General features: G+C 41.7%; 1 protein-coding gene across 1 annotated transcript in view; it reads left to right on the forward strand.

Moving 5' to 3' along the window:
* LOC109914983 (histone-lysine N-methyltransferase NSD2-like) overlaps window positions 1-21,106 on the forward strand; it is an 89,547-nt gene that overhangs the window by 4,142 nt on the left and 64,299 nt on the right. The window contains exon 2 of the mRNA XM_048603418.1: window positions 11,312-12,018. Within this exon, the coding sequence (XP_048459375.1) occupies window positions 11,341-12,018 (678 nt within the window). The 5' untranslated portion in view covers window positions 11,312-11,340. The remainder of the gene's footprint in view (window positions 1-11,311; window positions 12,019-21,106) is intronic.

The following is a 21,106-nucleotide window of genomic DNA, read 5'->3' on the forward strand; positions in this document are numbered from 1 at the left end:
TTGAATATCTCAGACAACATTTCTGTAACAGAATCATCTGTTTATTATTACATCACAATTTTGTGGGGCCTTGTTTTTGGCAAATTGGCCGCTAAAATGTTTTCCGCATTGTAACAAGTACACAACACAATACTACATGGCTGTAGATTATTTTGGGATCTGAGTTTACAACAACTTGACTTCTGATCTGATTACCTTAATACAATGCTCACCATTAGTATAGATCAAAAAATGATTTCCTGCCACATGGTGAGTTTGAAGCCTGAGCCATTTTGGTGTGCATGGTGCTACATGAAGTCAGCACTTTTATCACCGGAAAAGACAATTACCTTTCACTTACCCTGTTGGAAGTATTGAAGCTGCCTTTGTTGCTGTTGCACAAATAAGATCGTAAAGGAGAATCTGGAAAAACAGGGAATAAATATTTTGAGTGTAGCTTTTGGTTTCTCCAAGACCCCTTTTCTGTGCCAACCTCTCTCTTTTAGAGGAAAGGAAATTTTGAAGGAAAGTCTGATGCAAGATGAGGGTAGAGGTTTAGGATTGATGTTTTATTACCCATCATCTCCCAAAAATATCACATGCTGAGTTATGTTTTGATGGATAGCAGTCTAGCCATGATGCTCTTCCAAAGTGACTCTTTGTAACATCAGGTTATTTGATTATATTGGTGGACTGAAGTAGGGTATAAGATAATAAATGTTCACTTTTTTTTTAATTGATCATCAGGCTGTTATACTGTCCTGGCAGCACAATTTGCCTTCACCTGCAATCATCTTGCATCCTGTTAACTGGAGGTTGGTTGTTTGGCAATCAGGATCATGAGTTAACATAAAGTCTTACTTGGTCTAGAATTTCTGAAGCCATTTTAACACCTCAGTTATACTTTTAAATAAATCAGTTGACAATAGTATAGCTTGAAACCTTGTTAGACTCTATGAGCATGTACCCTATTGGATAAATGTATTTGTTCATTGAGCAATAAAGGTTGTTAGTCCATGGCTTTTTGTGTACAAGTGCATTATGTACAGTTTTAATATGTTCATATGTATTTTTGTTGGAAATCTTGTAAAAGTCTCAGCAGCACATTGACTAAAAGACTGAAACGATCTTAGTGAATATACGTTCCTTTGAATAGAACTAGCCAAAGTCATACCACTTTTTATTTTTAATTAGAGAGGTTTACAACTGGATTAAAAGAAGGGGGGTTACAATGATTATGAAAATGATTATTAGTACACTTGAGAACTGGGGTGATACTAAAAAATCATCAAAGGATGACCAAGAAATTGCTGGAGAGAGAAAACCGAATTGAGCATACTAATGAGAATACTAAAATCTTTTGAATCAAATTTAAGTATTTCAAAAATTACTTACTTTTTGTCATAAATGAGTTTCTTGGAGACAGAGACAGGAAATCTCTGGTACGAATAAGGAGATAGGAGGGATGTTAAACAAATATGTTGCTTGTTTTTAGCACAAAAGGCACAAAATACTGAATTGGAGAGAACCAAGGGCTCAGTGACAGTGAGAGTTTAGAAGTAATTAGTATTAGCACGGAAAAGTGCTGGAAAAACAAATGGGATTAAAAGTCAACAAATGCCTTGGACCTGATAACTTGTACTCCAGGATTTTAAAGAGGTGACATCTGAGATGGTGGCTGTGTTGATTTTCATCTTCCTGAATTCTCTAGATCTTTAAATGGTCACTGTCAATTAGAAGATAGAAGTGTAACCCTGTTGTTCAAGAAGGCAAGCAAAGAGGACAATTGATAGAATTTGAGTGAGTGTTAACCGGGCATCTATAAAAATGGTTGTAAATTGTCAGACTTAACAGTTTTATGAAATGGAAGTCCTGTTTGACAGCTGATGTCCCTTATGAATGAAAAGCTGTTTTAAGTGGTGTCCTGCAGGGCTCAGTGTTGTTTGTTTGAAACATTAATAATTTGGACTTGAACGTAGGGGACACAATTGGGAAATTTGCAGGCAACACAAAAATTGGCTCTGTAAAGGGTAGTGTAGAGGATGATAAATGATGCAGGTGGGTTGGTGGAGTGGGCAGGAAAGTGGCAGGTGGAGTTTAACTCTGATAAATTTGAGGTATTTAGGGAGGTCAAACAGTAAAAGGGAAAACATAAATGTGAATACACATTCGGGTCGAAGAAGTGAGAGATCTTGGCATGAAAGTGCACAGGTCCCTAAAGATAGCAGTACAGGTAGGTAAGGTTGTCGAGAGAGCATTTGGAATGCTCTTGTTCATTGGTAGAGGTACAGAATCTAAAAGTAGGGATACTGTGATGAAATTGTTTAAGATACTGGTGAGGCCACAACTGGAGTAATGTGTGAAGTTCTGGTTGCCACATTATAGGAAGGATGAAATTGGTCTGGAGCGAGTGCAGAGAAGACTTACTCGAACATTGCCAGGGATGGAGATTGTAGCTACGAGGAGAGATTGGAGAGGCTGGGGTTGTTTTCCTTGAAGCAGAGAAGGCTAGGGGTGACATGATTGAGGTATACAAAATCGTGAGGGGTGCAGACAAGAAGAACCTATTTTTCTTGGCTGGGAATTCCAAAACCAGGGTTTCATTGATTCAAACCAAGTGGAAGAAGGATTAAAACAGACATGAGGCAAAACATTTTTACAGAGACGAGTGGGTGCCTGGAATTCCCTGCCTGGGGTGATAGTGGAGGCAGAGACCCTAAACGCTTTCAGAAAGTACCGGATCTGCATCTAAAGTGCTGTAAGCTGCAGGGCTGTGTGCAGGACGATGGGATTAGAAAGGGCATCTAGGTGCCTCTGGGTTGACATAGAGAAGATGGGCTAAATGGTCCTTTCTGTGCTGTATCATTTCTCTGGTTCTATGTGGAGATTTTTAAGGATAAAACGAGAAAGACAGGCAAGGGAGAACCAGTGGTTGTTGGATTTTCTGAAAGCCTGCAATAACATGTCACGCAAAAGGTCGTTGCCCCAAGTTGGGTTCATGAGATAAGCTGTTATTAGCTTGGATTTATGGGCAGAAAAAAGTTTTGAAATAAATACATCATTTTCACTGGTTGAGTGTAAGAAAATAACAAGGTGTTTTGATGTCTTAGACAGTCCACATAACAGACTAGGAGGTGCTGGAGGTCTTAAAAAACGTAAGTGGGTAAATCTCTGGCACCTGATCAGGTGTATGCAAGGACGTTGTTGGAAGTTAGAGATGAAATTGCAGGGCCTGTAGCAGAAATGTTCGTATCATCCATAGTCATGGGTGAGATGCCAAAGACTGGAGGATGGCTAATGTTGTGTCTTTAAGAAGAGCTGGAAGGAGAAGGCTGAGAACTACAGACCGATGAGTCTGACATCAGTGGTGGTAAGTTGTTGGAGGAGATTCTGAGAGAAGATTTACTTGCATTTGGAGAGGCAAGGACTGATCAGGGATCGTCAACGTGGCTTTGTACGTCGGAAATCATGTCTCACACTTGATGGATTTTTTAAGGATGTAACCAAAATGATCAATGGGGGCAAGCAGTAGATGTTGTCTGTATGGACTTTACTAAAGCCTTTGGCTAGTTATCACATGGTAGGCTAATTAGTAGAGTTAGATCATATGGGATTCAGGAACAGCTTGCCAATTGGAAACAAAATTAGCTTAAAGGAAGGAGACGGTGTGATAGTGGAGTTTGTTTGTGATCAAACTGGAGGCCTGTGAGTAGCAGTGTTCCACGAGGATTGGTGCTGGGTCCACTGTTGTTTGTCGTTTATGTAAACAATTTGAATAAGAATTTAGGAGGCATGCTTGCAGATGACACCATGCCAAAAGTGGACAGTGAAGAAGGTTATCTAAGATTACAAAGGATTCTTGATTAATTGGCTGAGGAGTGGCAGATGGCATTTATCCAAATTAAATTTCCAGTATTGCATTTTGGTAAACAAACAAGGGCAGGACTTATACAGTTAATGGTAGGACCCTAGTGGTTCATAGAATCCCTGCAGTGTGGGAACATGCCACTCGGCCCACAATTCCATGCCGACCCTCCGAAGAACATCCCACTTGGACCCCACCCCCACCCCCACATTTCCAATGGAAAACGAACCTAACCTACACATCCCTGAACACCATGGGTAATTTAGCATGGCCAATTCTCCTAACTTGTACATCTTTGGACTGTGGCAGGAAACCAGAGGACGTGGCAGAAACCCAAACAGGCACGGGGAGAATGTGCAAACTACACACACAGTTGCCCAAGGGTGGAATCGAACCTGGGTCCCTGATGCTGTGTAGCAGCAGTGCTACCCATGGAGCCAATGTGAAATGCAAGATGCCAGTCTACTAATGCCACTGAAATACAGTCCCATATGGTCAAAGAATGATAGTCTTAAACAGATTGTAGCCATATGTCCCCTGATAACCTAACCTGCTGTCTTTTCCCCATTCAGGTGACAGTATCAGCCTACATTTTTTGAAAAGGTGGAACTTCTTTCAAAGAAGAAGAAGGGCTCTACCTACATGTCGATACCACAGCCAACAGCATTTTAAAATAAAAATAGATTACATTGCAAACTTTTTTACAGTTGTAACAAAATATGGAATGTGGCAGTTTTGGCTCTCCTGAAATACTTTTAATAATCATAGGAAAGATTAGATATTGAAATATCCTTTTCAAGTAATCCCCAAACCCACTCAAAAGGGACAGTACAGTTCTGGCGAGAAAAAGCAAAAAAATCTTGTCCAGTGAATCTTGGCTGAAATTTGTGACTTGCAGGATGATTCACAGGATCAGATTTTCATCCTGAAGACTTTAGTCAAATTTCCAAGTCTATAACTGCACTGCATGTAACATTTCTGTTTTGAGTTAGACAGTCTATGTTCTAAAGTGCCAACTAAGCATTGCACTTTACCTGCTTGTGCTAGATACGTTACTAGTGGTTGGCGGAGAGCTCAAGAGATTGGTTAATTCTGCTATTGCTGCATGCTTGTTTGCTGAGGCGCTTGACTGGCAGTCATAGCAGATCCAACAGTTGTTAAGCTGAAATTAGTTGACTACTTCCACCTATATATTGGAGAAAAAACAAATAATTCAAAAAAATTATTCAGTCTGCGAGAGTCTATTTTTGAAGCTCAAACTGATGTAAATATCAAGGATTAGCTTTTGTAAATATATAGATATTATAATGCTAGTTAAGAAAGCAAAATAAATAGTTGAAAGGTTTTTGGTTAACCATATTGTTGAGTTGTGATCACTAAATAAATGGGGGTGGCCTCTCGGGCAAGCTATAGCAACAGCCAGATCAGTGACACCATCATTGGCTCAGCAGGGAAGGTCAAAGTGTAGGCCAGCGCAAGTGATAGGGGACTCTATAGTAATGGAGCACAGATTGGCATTTGTGGTCACAAGTGAGAAGCCAGGATGGTGTATTGCCTCCCAGGTGCCAGGTTCAAGGATGTCTTTGAGCATGCTTAGGATATCCTGAAGGGGGAGGGTGAGCAGACAGAGGTCGTGATCCATATTGATCTCGATGACACAAACAGAAAGAGATGAAGTTCTGCATAGGCAATTTTAGGGAGTTAGGTAGGAAGTTGAAAAGCAGGACTTCTAGGATTGTACACACTGGCAAATTCCAGAAATAGGAAAATACAGTTGAATGTGTGGCTGAAGAGCTGGTTTCGAAGGGAGGGATTCAGATATCTGGATCATCCGGATCTCTTCCAAGTCAGGTGGGACCTGTACAAGAGGCATGGGTTGCATCTAAACTGGAAGGACAGCAAATTCTTGCAGGAAAGTTTGCTTGTGCCATTAGGGAGGGGTTAAACTAGTGCAGCAGGGTCATAGAATAATACAGCATTGAAACAAGCGCTTTGTCCCAAACTGGTCCATGCCGACAGTGGTGCCCAGTCAATTCTAGTTGCCCATATTTGGTCCATATCCCTCTAAATCCTTCCCACCCATGTACCATCCAAATGTTGTTTAAATGTTAGTATTGTACCTGCTTCAACAACTTTCTTTGGCAGTTCATTCCATATACGCACCACTCTGCGAGAAGTACTTGCCCCTCGGATTCTTTTTAAATCTGTCCCCTCTCACCTTAAACGTATGTCATCCAGTTTCCACTTCCCCATCCCTGGGAAAAAGACTATATGCATTCATCCTATCTATGCCCCTCGTGATTTAATACACCTCAATAAGATCACCCCTCATTCTCCTACGTTCCAAGGAATAAAGTCCTATCCTGGCTAACTTTTCCCTGTAACTCAGGCCTTCTCGTCCTGGCAACATCCTCACAAATCTTCTTTGCACACTTTCCAGTTTAACTATGTCTTTCCTATAACAGGGTGACCGAAACTGTACACAATGCTCCAAGTGTGGTCTCACCAATGACTTCTACAACTGTAACATAACATCCCAACTCCTATACTCAATGCCTCGACAGATGAAGCCCAGCATGCTAAATGTCTTCTTCACCACCCTGTCCACCTGTGACGCTGCTTTCAACGAACAATATACTTGTACTCCTAGGTCCCTCTGTTCCACAACATTCCTCAGGACCTTACCATTTACTGTATAAGTCCTACTTTGGTTTGACTTTCCAAAGTACAATTCCTGACCAGAGCCTCAATATCCCTAATCAGCCAGGGATCCCTAACCCTGTCAGCTTTTCTCTTCACCCTAATAGAGACATACAGTCCCTGGACTCTTGATATCACACTTTTAAAAGCCTGCCATTTGCGAGTCGTTCCTTTTCCTTCAAACAGACTCACCCGATCAACCACTGCTAGGTCTAATAGCCCCAAAATTGGCCCATCCTCCAGTTCAGCACCTTAGCCTGTGGATCTATTCTATCTTTTTCCATAACTATGTCACTGGACTTAAAGTGCTCTCTAACTGAGATTTCAGTCACTTGCCTGACCTAGTCTTTTAAGAGGCAGTCCAGTGTTGCACCCTCCCGAATAGGGCCCTCAGCGTAATGATTTAGGAAACTTTCGTGGACACATTTGACAAATTCCACCCCATTCGCCCTTTTACACTCTGGGTGGCCCAGTCAATACAGGGAAAATTAAAATCTCCAATCAGTACTACTCTATTATTCGTACAGGTATCTGCAGACTCTTTACGCATCTGCTCCTCTAGTACCCGCTGGCTATTTGGGGGGTCTATAATACAGTCCCAACAGAATAACCATCTTGTTTCTAAGTTGTAACCACATGGCGTCATTTGATGACCTCTTAAGAATATCCTCTCTAAGCACTGTTGTTATGTCCTCCCTTATCAAAAGGGCTACTCTTCTCCCCGCCCCCACACTTGCTTGTACTTCTGTCATGTCTGTAGATTCTGTATCCTAGAACATTGAGCTGCCAGTCCTGCCCTTCTCTCAGCCATGTTTCAGTTATGGCTATAATACCCAGTCCACAGAGTCAATCCATTGCTCGGAGCTCGTCTGCCTTTCCAGTCAGGCCTTGTGCATTGAAATAAGTGCACTTTAAACCAGAAGTCTTTTCGCTCTTTTACTGTGGCCCTGGGTATCCTGAAAAATAAATTTGCTCTCAATGTCTAGTGTATTTTCCCCTGACTTCTTGATGACCCCTCTCTTATTCAGAGTCCCACTCCCCCACAAAGCTAGTTTAAACCTTCCCAGGTAACACGAGCAAATCTCCCCATAAGGATATTGGAACTCCTCAGATTCAAGTGCAACCCGTCTCTCTTATATAGGTCACCACTATCCCAGAAGGGATCCCACTGATCCAAGAACTGAAAACCCCAACCCCTACACCGGCTCCTCATCCACACATTCATCTGGCCTATCTTTATATTTCTATCCTCAATAGCATGTGGCACTGGGAATTATCCAGAGATCACCTTGCTTGAGGTTCTGTTTTTTAACTTCTTACCTAACTCCTATACTCATTGTGCAGGACCCCATCCCTTTGTGTACATCAGTACAAATGACAAAAGTAGACAGTGACAACTGGCTCTTCACCTTCCCCCTTCAGAATGTTCTGCAGTTGCCCAGCTACATCCTTGACCCTGGCACCCAGGAGGCAACACACCATCCTAGTGTCAATTCTGCAGCCGCAGAATCTCCTGTCTGTCCCTCTCACAGAGTCTTCGTTCTGTCTGAGCCTCCGAGCTGGTCACAGCGCCATTGACCAGACTGCTGCTACTAACTCCTGAAAGGTCTTTCTGCATCGCCCCCACATCAGTTTCCAAGCAGTATCTGTTGGTGCAGTGTTCCCCTGTGGCGATTCCCCTCAATATCTGCCTTGCCTCTTCTGGTGGTCACCCAGCTACATGCAGCCTGCACCTTAGGAGTGACCATTTCACTATCGTTCTTACCAATGGTGCTCTCTGCACCCCAGATGATCCTCAGTGCACCCAGCTCCGACTCCCCGACTCAGTCTGTCAGGAGCTGCAGCCAGATGCAGTTCTCTCAGGTGTAGCCACTAGAAGTCTCCCTGATCTCCCACATCCTGCAAGAAGAGCATTGTCAGTGCCCTAACTGCCATCCCCACTCTTTCTATCTAGACTGAAAGCAAAGTAAAGTTCAACCTCTTATCTGTATCCCTGCTCAGCCTCCTCACGCCAAAACCGCTCAAGCAAAGGCTTCAGCACTTCCACTGTAACACTGGCCCACTCTCTTAATGGCTGCTCCCTTGTACTCCTTTACCTTGCCAGTTATCATACTCTCAGAATTTTTTTTTGGTCAGAGGAGGGTGGGTGGGTGGGAAACACCAATGTAATTTTCAGGTTTAACCACATCTTGACACCAGGTTGTCTCTGACTTGCTATACAGTCACGCTGACTGTGGCAGTATCTCCCAGAAGTCCACTGTGATGACTCTCAGCTGCCCTCTGACTCACTGCTCTTCAATGCCGTCTCCCAGAGGGTGTCCTGCAGAGGTCTCCTGTATAGTCGCGATGACTGTGACAATGGCTCCCAGAAGTCCACTGTGATGACTCTCAGCTGCCCTCTGATTCACTACCCTTCTTTGTCGTTTCACGGAGTGTGTCCTGCAGAGATCTCCTGTACAGTTGTGATGACTGTGGCAGTCTCCCAGAATTCTACTGTGATGGCTGTTCACTTTATCTACTGGTTGTTCACTTTATCTATACCCCTCATGATTTTATAAAACCTCCTATGTTCCGGTGAAAAATGTCCCAGCCTATCTAGCTTCTCCTTATAATGCAGCCCCTCCAGACCCAGCAACACCCTAGTAAATCTTTTCTGAATCTTTCAGGGGTACAGGTAACAGCTCTTTAACTTTTCTTTCTTTCTGCCTGGACTGAAGGCAGTGGCATGCTCCTCTTGCAGGATGTGGGGTCACCAATTGGAGAGTTTGAATAGAAGAGAGGGGTTAAATCAAGTAAGTCTAGTCGGAAGAACAGGCAGGGCCAGTTTAATAAATACAGTGAGACTAGCGGTCTGAAGTGTGTTCATTTTATTGCAAGGAGTATTACAGCTAAAGCAGATAAGTTTAGAGCTTGGATTAGTAGATGGGACTACAATGTTGCAGCCGTTACAGAAACTTGGTTGAAAGAAGGGCAGGACTGGCAGCTCGCCATTCAATGGTTTAGATGTTTCAGGCATGATAGACAGGAATGTAAAGGTGGTGTTGTAGATCAGAGAGATTGAGGGATTCAGATACATTGTTCTTTGAAGGTTGCATCACAAGTGGACAGAGTGGTCAAGGCATTTAGCATGCTTGCCTTTATTGCTCAGACCATTGAGTGTAGGAGTTAGGACATCATGTTGTGGTTGTACATGACATTGATGAGACCATTTTTGGACTACTGTGTACAGTTCTGGTTGTCCTGCTATAGGAAGAGTATTATTAAAATGGAGAGTGTTCAGAAAGATTTACTAGGATGTTGATGGTATTGGTGGGTTTCCATTATAAGGAGAGGCTGGATAGGCTGAGACTTTGTTAGGAGGTTGAGGGGTAACCTTAGAGGTTTATAAAATTATGAGGGAAATGGATAGGGTGAATAGCCAAGGTCTTTTGTCCAGAGTAGGGCAGCCCAAAACTAGAGGGCGTATGTTTAAGGTGAGAGGAAAAAGATTTATAAGGGACCTGAGGGGCAACCTTTTCACACAGAGTGGTTCGTACGTGGAATGAACTGCCAGGGGAAGTGGTAGATTCGGGTACAATTACAAATTGAATTGAAAAGGCTTTTGGACAGGTACATGATTAGGAAAAGTTTAGAGGGATACAGGTCAAACACCATTAAATGGGACTAGTTTAGTTTCGGAAACTTGGTTGGCATGGACAAGTTGAACCAACATGTCTGTTTCCGTGCTGTGTGACTCGAAGAGCAGCTGGGGACAGTGCATGGACCTCAGCAATTCCAATCTATTGTAATGCTTTAGATAAGGGAACCAGGTGTAATGTATCCAAGTTTGCTCCCTCTCAATGCTATGTGGGGAAGTAATCTGTATGCAAGAGGCTTGAGCATGATTTGGGAAAGCATGAAACTATTCACTTGTTTTGAAGAATTGAAAGGTAAAATATTTTTGAAATGTTAGACATAAATGATAGTACATAGAAGGATTTGTGGGCCCTTTGTACATAAATTATAAAAGTTAACTTGCAGGTAATGTCATCAATTAGACACCAAATAATGCCCAAGCTGTTATTCCAAGGTCTTTGGAGTATAAGAACAAGGAAGCCTTACCGCAGTTATGGAGGGCATTTGGTGAGATTTGCTTTGTCATTCCGAAGAGAGGATATAATTGTCTTTGAGAGGGTGCAGCAAAGTTTCTCTCGTTGCTGTTCTGGAATGAGAGGAGTGTGCTTAAAGAGATTAAGCAGAATGGGCCTATATTCTCTGATTTTACAAGAATGAGAAGTAATCTCCTTTTAAAATTATTTATAAAATGTAGGTAGACAATGCGTCAGGCAAAGTTGAAAGTAATTTTCTCTGAGCAGTTAAGAATTAGGGAAATTGCCAGGTAAGGAGTCAGACATCTAATAGTGAGATGAAGAGTAATTGTTTCACGGGAAAGTTATGAATCTTGGGAATTCTTTTAGAAAACTTTTGGCTGCCCACTCAATTAATATAGTCAAGATTTAGGGCAATTAAATTATTGAATGTTGAGGAAGTCAAACAATGTGAGGATCTGGTAAGAAAGTGGAGTTCAAGTAGAAGGTCAGACATCTAATTATGTTGCAGAGCAACGTGAAAGGACCAAATGACATTGTCCAATTCCTTTTCTTATACTCCATGTTTTGCAGACATAACACTTCCAGGTACTTAACTTCATGATATTACTCTGCAATTTCCTTGATTGCCAAAGTGCTTTTTTCTAATCAGATCGTCTCTTCTTTTCCCTACCTAAAGCTCTTTGTGACTGCTAACTTTGGAACACCATGGCTCAGCCATACCGGCACCCACAGAGTATGATGGGGAGTTCCCGGCCACTGCCACATGAGTTACTTAATCCCATAACTATGAAACAAGTTCCTGAGATTCTTAGTATGACTAATAAGAAGAGTCAAAACGGTGACGTGGCTTCTGAGCGCTCAATGCTGACTGACAAAGCTGTCACACCGTTATCAGCTGCTCTTCAGGATGGTGTGATACACCGATTAAATGGACATGATGCAACTTCTGCTTACAGATCATCAGACAAATTAAAGGATTTGACTTCTCTCGTGTTAAATGGAGATTCCAGTGCACCAGATGTAGTTCAAGATCCACCATCCCAGCATGCTGTGTCTCCAGTTGAATGCTCCACAGAAAACAGAGGAAACAAAACACCACCCCGAACAACGCCTAAAAAGAGTGGCTCCCCAGAGATTAAGTTGAGGATTACTAAAACTTACTTGAATGGAAAGCCACTTTTTGAATCTTCACTTTGTGGAGATCTGCAGATAGGTGACCCCGAGTCTGCGCAGCAGGAAGAAGAAAAGGAAGAAGACAAAGAAAAAAATAGAGAAAAAAGAAAAAGGAAGCGAAGTGTAAAGTATGATGCCCTACTTGAACAAAGTCTGGCTCAAGTTAAGTTTGCGTCAAAGACATCCATTTCTCCTGAAGAACATGTAAAGGTGAGTGTCTATAATTTTTGTGGACATTATATAAGCGATTTATTGCGAGTTATCTCTGATTTTAAACTTATCGGAAGCTATTAGGTGATTTATTTTTTAAAATAAGTTACTATTTTTTTCATATCTCATCTGACTCTTTGTTTTGTCCCTCTTCAGGGGCAATGTTTGTAGCACATGTTAGCATCTGAAGAGTAGTTAAGCATAACTTACAAAATTTTCTGAAAGCTTTGTTTAGTCACAACACTTGAACTTAAAAATGTGGGCTCATGCAGGGGTGTAATTTTAAAGATCCTATGTATGAGCCATTCCAGTACTTATGAATGGTTCCTATATGTTGTCCTGCATTGTGTTCTGACTTGCGTACAAATCGATTTGTGAATGGTCTCCAGAATGGAACCTGTTTGCAACCTAGGGACTGCCTGTCCACTTATTTTCATAATTTCTTTCACATATTGAATTGAAGGCTTTTGTTCAGATTTCATAAATCTCCTTTAGATGTTTTTCATCGTGCAGGGTAATTCATTGGATTGGCGTGACAGCAGCTTACTTTGTTGCTACGTTGATGTCATTTAGGAGGATGTGCTCGTCACTATCACTGCATTCGTAATCCAGAAGTTTAGGTGAATGGTCCAGGGGCATGGGTTCAAGATCTATCATGTCAGCTGGTGAAATTTAAATTGAATTAATGAAACAATTCTGCAACTGGAAGATAGTCTCTGTAATGGTAGTCTTGAAATCATTGTCAGTTGTTACATAAGTAGCCAGCTGGTTTAGTCCTTTTAAGGAAGGATATCTACCATCCTTAGCTAGTCCAGCCTGCATGCGACTCTTGGCCCACAGCACTGTGAATGACTCTTAACTGGCCTCTGGAATGGCCTAGTAAGCTCCTCATTTCAAGGCCGATTAAGGATCGGAAGCAAATAGTGTACTTGCCAACAATGCCCATGTACCATGAGAGAATAAAAAGGGGGAAAAGGAACAATGCATGCAATCCATTTTTATATCTCCAATAACTGCTTTTATCTTTCTAAATGGCATCACAGGTCTGTTTTATTTTTCTTGTCACTGGCAGCATGAGAATTCCTTTGTTGGCCTGTTAGATGTTTGACACCAGGTTCTTTTTTGTCGTTTGAGAGAATTCTCCTGCATGCTGGAAAAAGGCACATTTCAAGGAATGTTTTTGTCTTGTACTCAGCAGGACAATTTGCAAGAATACCAATTCAAGGGAACTGTTGACTTTTATTCTCCATGAGGAGAGCTAACTGGTTGCCAAGTGGACTGTGGTAGCAACATTACCATGAAGAATGTCTCTTCTAATGTTGACTACCACTTAACTCCTTCGCTTTGTTTAAATTCTAAACCAGGCAGGATGACTGTATTGGTTAGACTGAGAAGTGAACTAGCAAATGTCTGCCACATGTGTTGTTGAGTTGAAACAGTCACAGTGAGTATACAGGTTCTTTCTGTCTCTAAAGAACAAGGTCCTCAGCAGTAATTTATGTAGCTCCCAGTATGTGCAATTGTGTCATAGTTCAACCTCACTGACAGTATGAAATGGACTGTAAGTGCGATTCTTTGCATGCTCAAGATTATCTAGCAAATGTTGTCCAATTGCAGAATCGCATCTAATATTGCAGTGCAGACTGTTGGGTATGTTGGTACCTTGCTTGTTGTGAACAACTGAAGATAATTCAACACAATCTGCTGGCCTTTGTCGTGGAAGGCCTATATACCTGGTATTACACCCGCACTAAAACGTACATGCTATGACTCATTTTATTGATACATTATTTGGCTTGATATGGACGGCAGCAGCCTGTTAGGATCACTAATAGTTCGGCTTTTACGTAGTCATAGCATGAAACAGCAAATTTCACCTGTTCAAACTTTGGAAATGCCTTGCTTTACTCTTCAGTTAGACTGGATACTTCTAGGACCAAGAGTGACCACCTTAGGGCTATTCGTTTATTTGCATGATGTACACGGAGAGATGACGGGATCAGGATAGCTCTATATTCAAGTTGAGAAATTGGCCAGGGGTTCTCCTGCAACTGTCTTCCACAAACCTACCAACGTGTGTAAGTACATATGTTAGGATTCCTACGGTTATATGTGCTGTAAGACTTGCCTTGTCAGCAGCCTCTAAGTAAGGCCAGCGCTATTTGTTCACTGTACAAACCTGATGCTGAAGTGGAGAACACTAAATCATTTTCAACTGGTGTTTCGCTAGGCTCCGTTTTGGTTCCCTTGCTGTTTGTGGTATATATGAATGATTTAAATGTTGGAGGCATGATTAGGAAATTTTACGACAATACAAAAGTTGACTGATGAATTGACAGTAAAGAGGATAGCTGTCAGCTGCCGCAAGATATCTATGGTTTAATTGATCATAGATCATAGAATTCCTGCAGTGTGAAAACAGGCCTTCAGCCCAACAAGTCCACACCGACCATCAGAGCATCCCCACCCACCACCCCCGACCCACCCCTCTTTTACCCACCTAACCTACACATCCCCGAACACTACAGGCAATTTAGCATGGCCAACCCACCGAGCCTGCACATCTTTGGACTGTGGGAGGAAACCCACGCAGACACGGGGAGAATGTGAAAATCCACACAGACAGTTGCCCAAGGGTGGAATTGAACCCGGGTCCCTGGTGCTGGGAGGCAGTAGTGCTAACCACTGAGCCACCGTGCCACCCTGCATGGACAGCAAAGAGGCAAATGGAATTCAGTATGGAGATGTGCAAGATTATGCATTTGGAGAAGACAGACAAAACAGGGGAATACACATACGAGGGTAATGAGAGGAACAAAGGAAGTAAGTCACTCAGTGTATGTCAACAGGTTCTTGAAGGTGACAGGGTAGATAGACAAGGTAGTAAAGAAGGATGCTTGGCAAGTTATTGAATACACAGACAGAAATGTAATGCTGGATTTATAGCAGATACTAGTCAGGCCACAGCTGGAGCATAATATATAGTTTTGATCACCACATTACAGGAAGGACATAATTGCTGTGGAGAAAGAAATAAGAGATTGACATGAATGTTTCCAGAGTTTGAAAATTATATGAGAAAAGATTATGTCAGCGAGAGTTACTTTTCTGAACATTAAGGGGGCTGAGGGGCAACTTAAGGTATACAAAATAATCAAGGGCTTGGATAGAACAGATAGGGAAGACTGCTTTCCCTAATGGAGAGATCCAGTTATCAGGGTGTACAGAATTAACATAATTCGTGGAAAGTTTGGAAAAAACATGAGGAAAAATGTTTTCACTCTGATGTTAATGGATGTCTTGAATTCCCTGCTCAGTTTGGTGGTTGAGATAGAAATGCTCAACTGATTTAAAATGAACCTGGGACTGAACCTGAAGTGCTGTAACCTGCAAGGTCTGGACCGCAAGCTTGTAAGCGTGATTCAAGTTGGCGGCTAGTTTATTTCGCCACCGTGAACACGGTAGTTTAAATGTCCTCTTTCTGTGCTGTAAATTTTCTACGTTCTATGCTGACAACCAATTTAGCTTTGTCTGTTGGGTTCAAGTGTTGTTCACTTGAATGTATTGGCAGTGAAGTACATGAATACTTAGGTCTCAGTTTAAAGACAAAAAAAAACATACATGCACTGTGCCTATTTAACTGAATGAAATTAGCAGCAGCCAGTCACTGATTCATTCGACACAGCATTTCTCTGAGCAATCAGAATCAACGTGCACGTTTTATAATTCTAAGGCAGATACTTGGCAATTAACTGTCAATCAGCATCAGTGGGTACCTCACCAAATTGGAACTCTTGCCAACCTCCTCTTATGCAGTACAAACTTTTGGTTTTTCCCCTTGAATTTGTATTCTTACAAATGTATTTTAGCAGCAACATTCAAAGTTCCGTATTACAAACAGCTACTTAAAATTCCCTTTGTTTGACAAATGAAAAATTTTAAGTAATTGTGCGTGAGATGTTGAATTTGCATAGATTTACCAGGATAAGCTTTCTAAGGAAGGGTCACCAGACCCAAAACATTAATTCTGATTTCTCTTCAAATGCTGCCAGACCTGCTGAGCTTTAACAGCAAATTGTTTTTAAATTTTCTAGTAGTTCATTTTAAAATGGAGTATAATTTTGAAACGATTTTAAAAATCAAAATGTCACAGAAACTTCATCTTGCTTCCTTTTGTTGATATTCCTGAAGCAGTTTTTTTTTTTTAAGTATTGTACCAATCTCTTGCTTATTTTGCATAGAAGGAAGAACATTCTATTATAAATTAATGTTATGTGTTTGGAAAAGGTCTTGCCTCTTGTGCGTTTGTAAATTCTAAACTAGAATTTTTTGTTTACTGTTCCAGTCTTCAATACTTTTCTGCTAAACTCTAAAGTTAAGCAGTCTTTAAATGGTTTAATTTACTCAGTCTTAAGAAGCCTTTGTGGGAAGGATTCCAGATTTCTAATAGCAATTGAGTGTAGAAATGCTTTGAGTTTTCACTCCTAAATTGTCTGGATCTAAAATGGAGCCAGAAACCAACAGTAAAGTCTTTAACAGAAGAATGGATCATTTTGAAAGAAGAAATGCTTCAGATACAGGCTAGGTACATGGAAGAAGGGCAAAAGATAAGGGAATCAAACCCAGTGCTCCTTGGGTGATTAGGGAGTTACAGAAAATAACTGTAAAAAAGTGTATGATGCATATCAGGCCAAATACAACATGTTGAAATAACAGTTGGATCAGAAAGTATGACTGTGAAGAAAGAACGAAAGTAGAATGTATACATAAAAGGAGACCAAAAAGTCTTCAACTGGTGTATATGCTATAGGTTGTGATAAGATGTGAGGTGGATCCTGTTAGGACCATAGAGGTTGAGATGTGCTTAGAGGTTCAGGGCAATGCTACAATATTTGAATGCTTTTCATTTGTGCTTAAGAAAGAGGAATCTGAAAAAAATGGGTAGAGGTAATTGGTAGGCTGAACACTGTTAGGAACACTTTTACTGGTAGGATTATGAACAAAGAACAACACAGCACAGGAATAGGCCCTTCAGCCGCCTGAGCCTGTGCCAACACATTTGGCTCTTCCATACGAAAAATGTCTCTGCTTACAGGATCCGTATTCCTCTATTCCTTCCTATTCGTGTATTTGTCGAGGTGTTTCTTAAGTGCTGCTATTGTGTCTGCTTCCATCACCATCACTGGCCGTGAGTTCCAGGCACTCGCCACTCTTTGCGTGAAAAACGTGCCTTGCACATGTCTTTTAAACTGCATCTATAGTGCCCCCCCACCAAGCTCTAAGAACCAGTGTCACCCTGGTACTTGACCCCTCCATCCTGGGAAAAAGTCTTATTCTTTCCACTTTATCTATGCTATTCACAATCTTTTAAACTTCAATCAAGTCGACCCTCAACCCCCTGCATTCCAGTGGAAACAAACCTAGTCTTTCTATCCTTTCTTCATTGCTGAAATCCCCCATACCAAGCAACATCCTGCTAAACCTTTTTTGTACCCCCTCCAAAGCATCCACATCCTTCTGGTAGTGTGGTGACCAGAAGTGTACGCAATATTCCAAGTGTGACCTAACTAAAATTCTATAAAGCTGCAGCGTACCTTGCCTAGTGCCCCTTCCAATGAAGGCAAACATGCCATAGGCGTTTTTTTAAATTACCTAGCCTGCCTTCGCTGCCATCTTTGGTGATTTGTGGACCTGCACTCCCAGATCCCTCTGCATATCAATACTGCTACGGGTTCTACCGTTCACTGTATAATTTCCACCTGTACTTGACTTTCCAAAATGCATCACCTCACATTTGCCCAGATTAATCTCCATCTGCCATTTTTTAGTTTGTGCCTCCAACTGACCTATATCCTGCTGAATCCTTTGACAATCCTCCTCGCTGTCTGCAATTCCACCAATCATTGTATCATCCGTTATGAGTTAGGTCCGACTCTGCTTTGAGAAGAGAAGTTGACTGCTCTGGATTTAGGTTGCGAAAGGAAATCAGGGTGGAGACAATAGGAGGACTTGCTATAACCTTCCACAAATATGAGCAAGAGGCTAGCATTGGATAGTTGACAAGTACAGACTTGTTAATTTAACATCATTTGTGAGTAAGGTATTGGAAAGATTTAAGTTCGTTCAAGACAGCCGCACAGATTTGGAAAAATGCAGATCGTGCTCGACTAATCAGATTGAAATTTCAGTATGGCTTCAGTAGGGTAGTAGGGTGGCACGGTGGCTCAGTGGTTAGCACTGCTGCTTCACAGCGCCAAGGTCCTGGGTTTGATTCCAGCCTTGGGTGACTGTCTGTGGGGAGCATTCTCCCCGTGTCTGCGTGGGTTTCCTCCGGGTGCTGTAGTTTCCTCCCACAGTCCAAAGATGTGCAGGCTAAGTGGATTGGCCTTGCTAAATTGCCCGTAGTGTTCAGGGATGTGTAGATTAGGTGGGTTATCGTGGAATGGGTCTGGGTGGGATGCTCGGAGGGTCGGTGTGGACTTGTTGGGCCAAAGGGCCTGTTTCCACACTGTAGCAACTCTATGATCTACAACACTGGAACCTACTTGACAATGGAAAATTGCCCAGATATGTCCAAACTCAAAAAAGCAAGATATCTAGCCTATCCAATTACTGCCCCATCAGTCTACTGTTGATCATCATTAAAGTGATCGAAGGTACCATCAACAGTGTTGTCAGGCAGTACTTGCTCAGCGATAACCTGCTGTCTGATGTTCAGTTTGGCTTCTGTTAGGGTCACTCGGTTTCTGACTTCATACAGTCTTGGCACTCTCATGGAGAAAAGAGCTGAATTCCAGAGTTGATGTGAGAATGACTGCCCTTGCCATCAAAGCTGTGTTTGACCAAATTTGGCATTGAGGAGTCCTAGTCAAGCTAGGATCAATGAGAATTGATAGAAATTCTTTGCCGGTTGGAGTCGCACCTGGTGCAAACGAAGATGGTTGTGGTTGTTGGAGGTTAGTCATCAGTTTCAGACATGAGAGGAAATAATGTTTTCTCAATCCATCACACATCTTTATGATCAAGAATGCTTCAATGAAATACCACCTCGATGTGTGCTGTAATCAAAAGATTGTGAGCTGTGCAGCCTGTGTGAATTTTGACTCTTGAAACCTAGTCTGATTAGGTAAATCTGTGTTGCATCCTCGCAAAAAAAACCCTTCCGGAGGTGCAGTGCCCAAAACTGAACACACTATTTCGGATTAGATCTGGCCACCCTTTAAACCCAAAGACGACTTTGTAGTCCATCTTTTGAAATAAAGACTAACAAACACTTTGTACATGTCCAGTACTACTTCATGATTGTGGAAATCCACATCTCTGTTCATCTACAGTTCATCTTTTATGCCTGTTTGGTGACTTTGCAGTCGCCAGATTGAGCACTTAATCTGTCTACATTATCCCACTTACGTTTAAAATGTTGCCTGTTGACTAGTGTCATCTCCAAGTTCAGTCATTTCTTCCATCTAAGTCATTAACAAAAATAGTGCAAAGCTGAGACTCTAAGAATGAACCCTGGGAACACTAATTGTTATAGTCTATCAATCAGAGCAATACCATTTATGGCTCGACATTTATCGGATGAAAGTAATTGTAGGGAAGTGTGAAGTAATGTTTTGTTTTTGTAGGAAGAATTAAGAGGCAATACAAACTAAATACTAGAGTGGCACAGGAGGAGAGACATGTGTATGTATCCGCACCTGTGAAGGTAGCAATTTAAGTTGGAAAAGCTGTTGGTGAGAAAACAACACATGGGATTTGTGAAAACAGCACGTGAAAACAAGGAAGTTATACAAAATCTTTTAGGAAGAGTTTTAGGCCTCTGGAGCATTGTTCTGGGACCATGTTTTAGAAACCACTGTCAAGGCTTCAGAGGCCACATAAGTTTACTGAAGCTACCGGTAATCATAGAATCCCTATGGGTCTGTGGAAACAGACCCATCCCCTTGTAACAGACCTAATCTACACCTCCCTGAACACTACGGGCAATTTAGCATGGCCAATCCACCTAACCTGTACATCTTTGGACTGTGGGAGGAAACCGGAGCACCCGGAGGAAACCCACGCAGCCAAGGGGAGAGCGTGCAAACTCCACACATACAATCGCCCGAGGCTGGAATTGAACCCGGTTCCCTGGCGCTGTGAGGCAGCAGTGCTAACTGGCTAACACAAGAATAGGAAGGTTAAGAATCGATTTGATCAAAAAGTTCAAAATGAACAATTTTGAGTAAATAAGGAGAATTGTTTTCCAGGGATGGAGAGGTGTAAGAATTATACTGATAGGCAAAAGAACCAAAGGTGACACGTGAATATTTTCTTTTCAACACATCAGGTTGTTGAGATGAGGAGGAATTTCTTCAGCCAGAGATAGGTAAATCTGTGGAACTCATTGCCACAGAGGGCTGTGGAGGCCAAGTCATTGAGTGTATTTGAGAGAGAGAGGTTCTTGATTGGTTAGGGGATAAAAGGTTATGGGAGGAGGCTTTTAAAAGTGATGGAATGCATTTTTGAAAAAGAAAAACAAATGCTGTTGGAAAGAGCAGCGGAATAGGATGAATTGTACCGCTCAATGCAAAGAACAGATATTGGCATGCTAGGCCGAATGACCTGCCTATGTTCTGTTGTACTTAGGCTTATTTCGTTTACTACTTCTCAACTTTCTTCTAAGCTGTTCAGATTATTTCCAAATCTACGGGCTTTCATTTTTTTCTCCATTCATCCCTTATGAAATCATGTTAAATGCCATGTGGCTGTTATGCATAGATACTGCTTGATGAGCAAGCTTTGTGACCTCAACTTGTTATTTTTTGGCTTTAACTTTAAGTGCAATTGTACACTTATATTAAAATCAATTACAGAAATACTCAGCCAATTTGGCAATATTTGTGGAGAGAAAAGCAGTTTATGTTTCAGGTCTGTTACCTTTTCCTTTTCTGGTGTAACTGATTTGAAACGTTAACTGTTTCTCTGTCGACAGATGCTACCTGACTTGCTCAGTATTTCCAGTTTTAAATTTCAGAATTCTAGCATCGTACTTCACTTTTGTGCTTGAATATATTTTACGTTTTTTCTTGCAGCAAAGTGAAAT

This window comes from Rhincodon typus, chromosome 1 (genome assembly GCF_021869965.1).
Source record: "Rhincodon typus isolate 14 chromosome 1, sRhiTyp1.1, whole genome shotgun sequence".
NCBI classification, from domain to species: Eukaryota; Metazoa; Chordata; class Chondrichthyes; order Orectolobiformes; family Rhincodontidae; genus Rhincodon; species Rhincodon typus.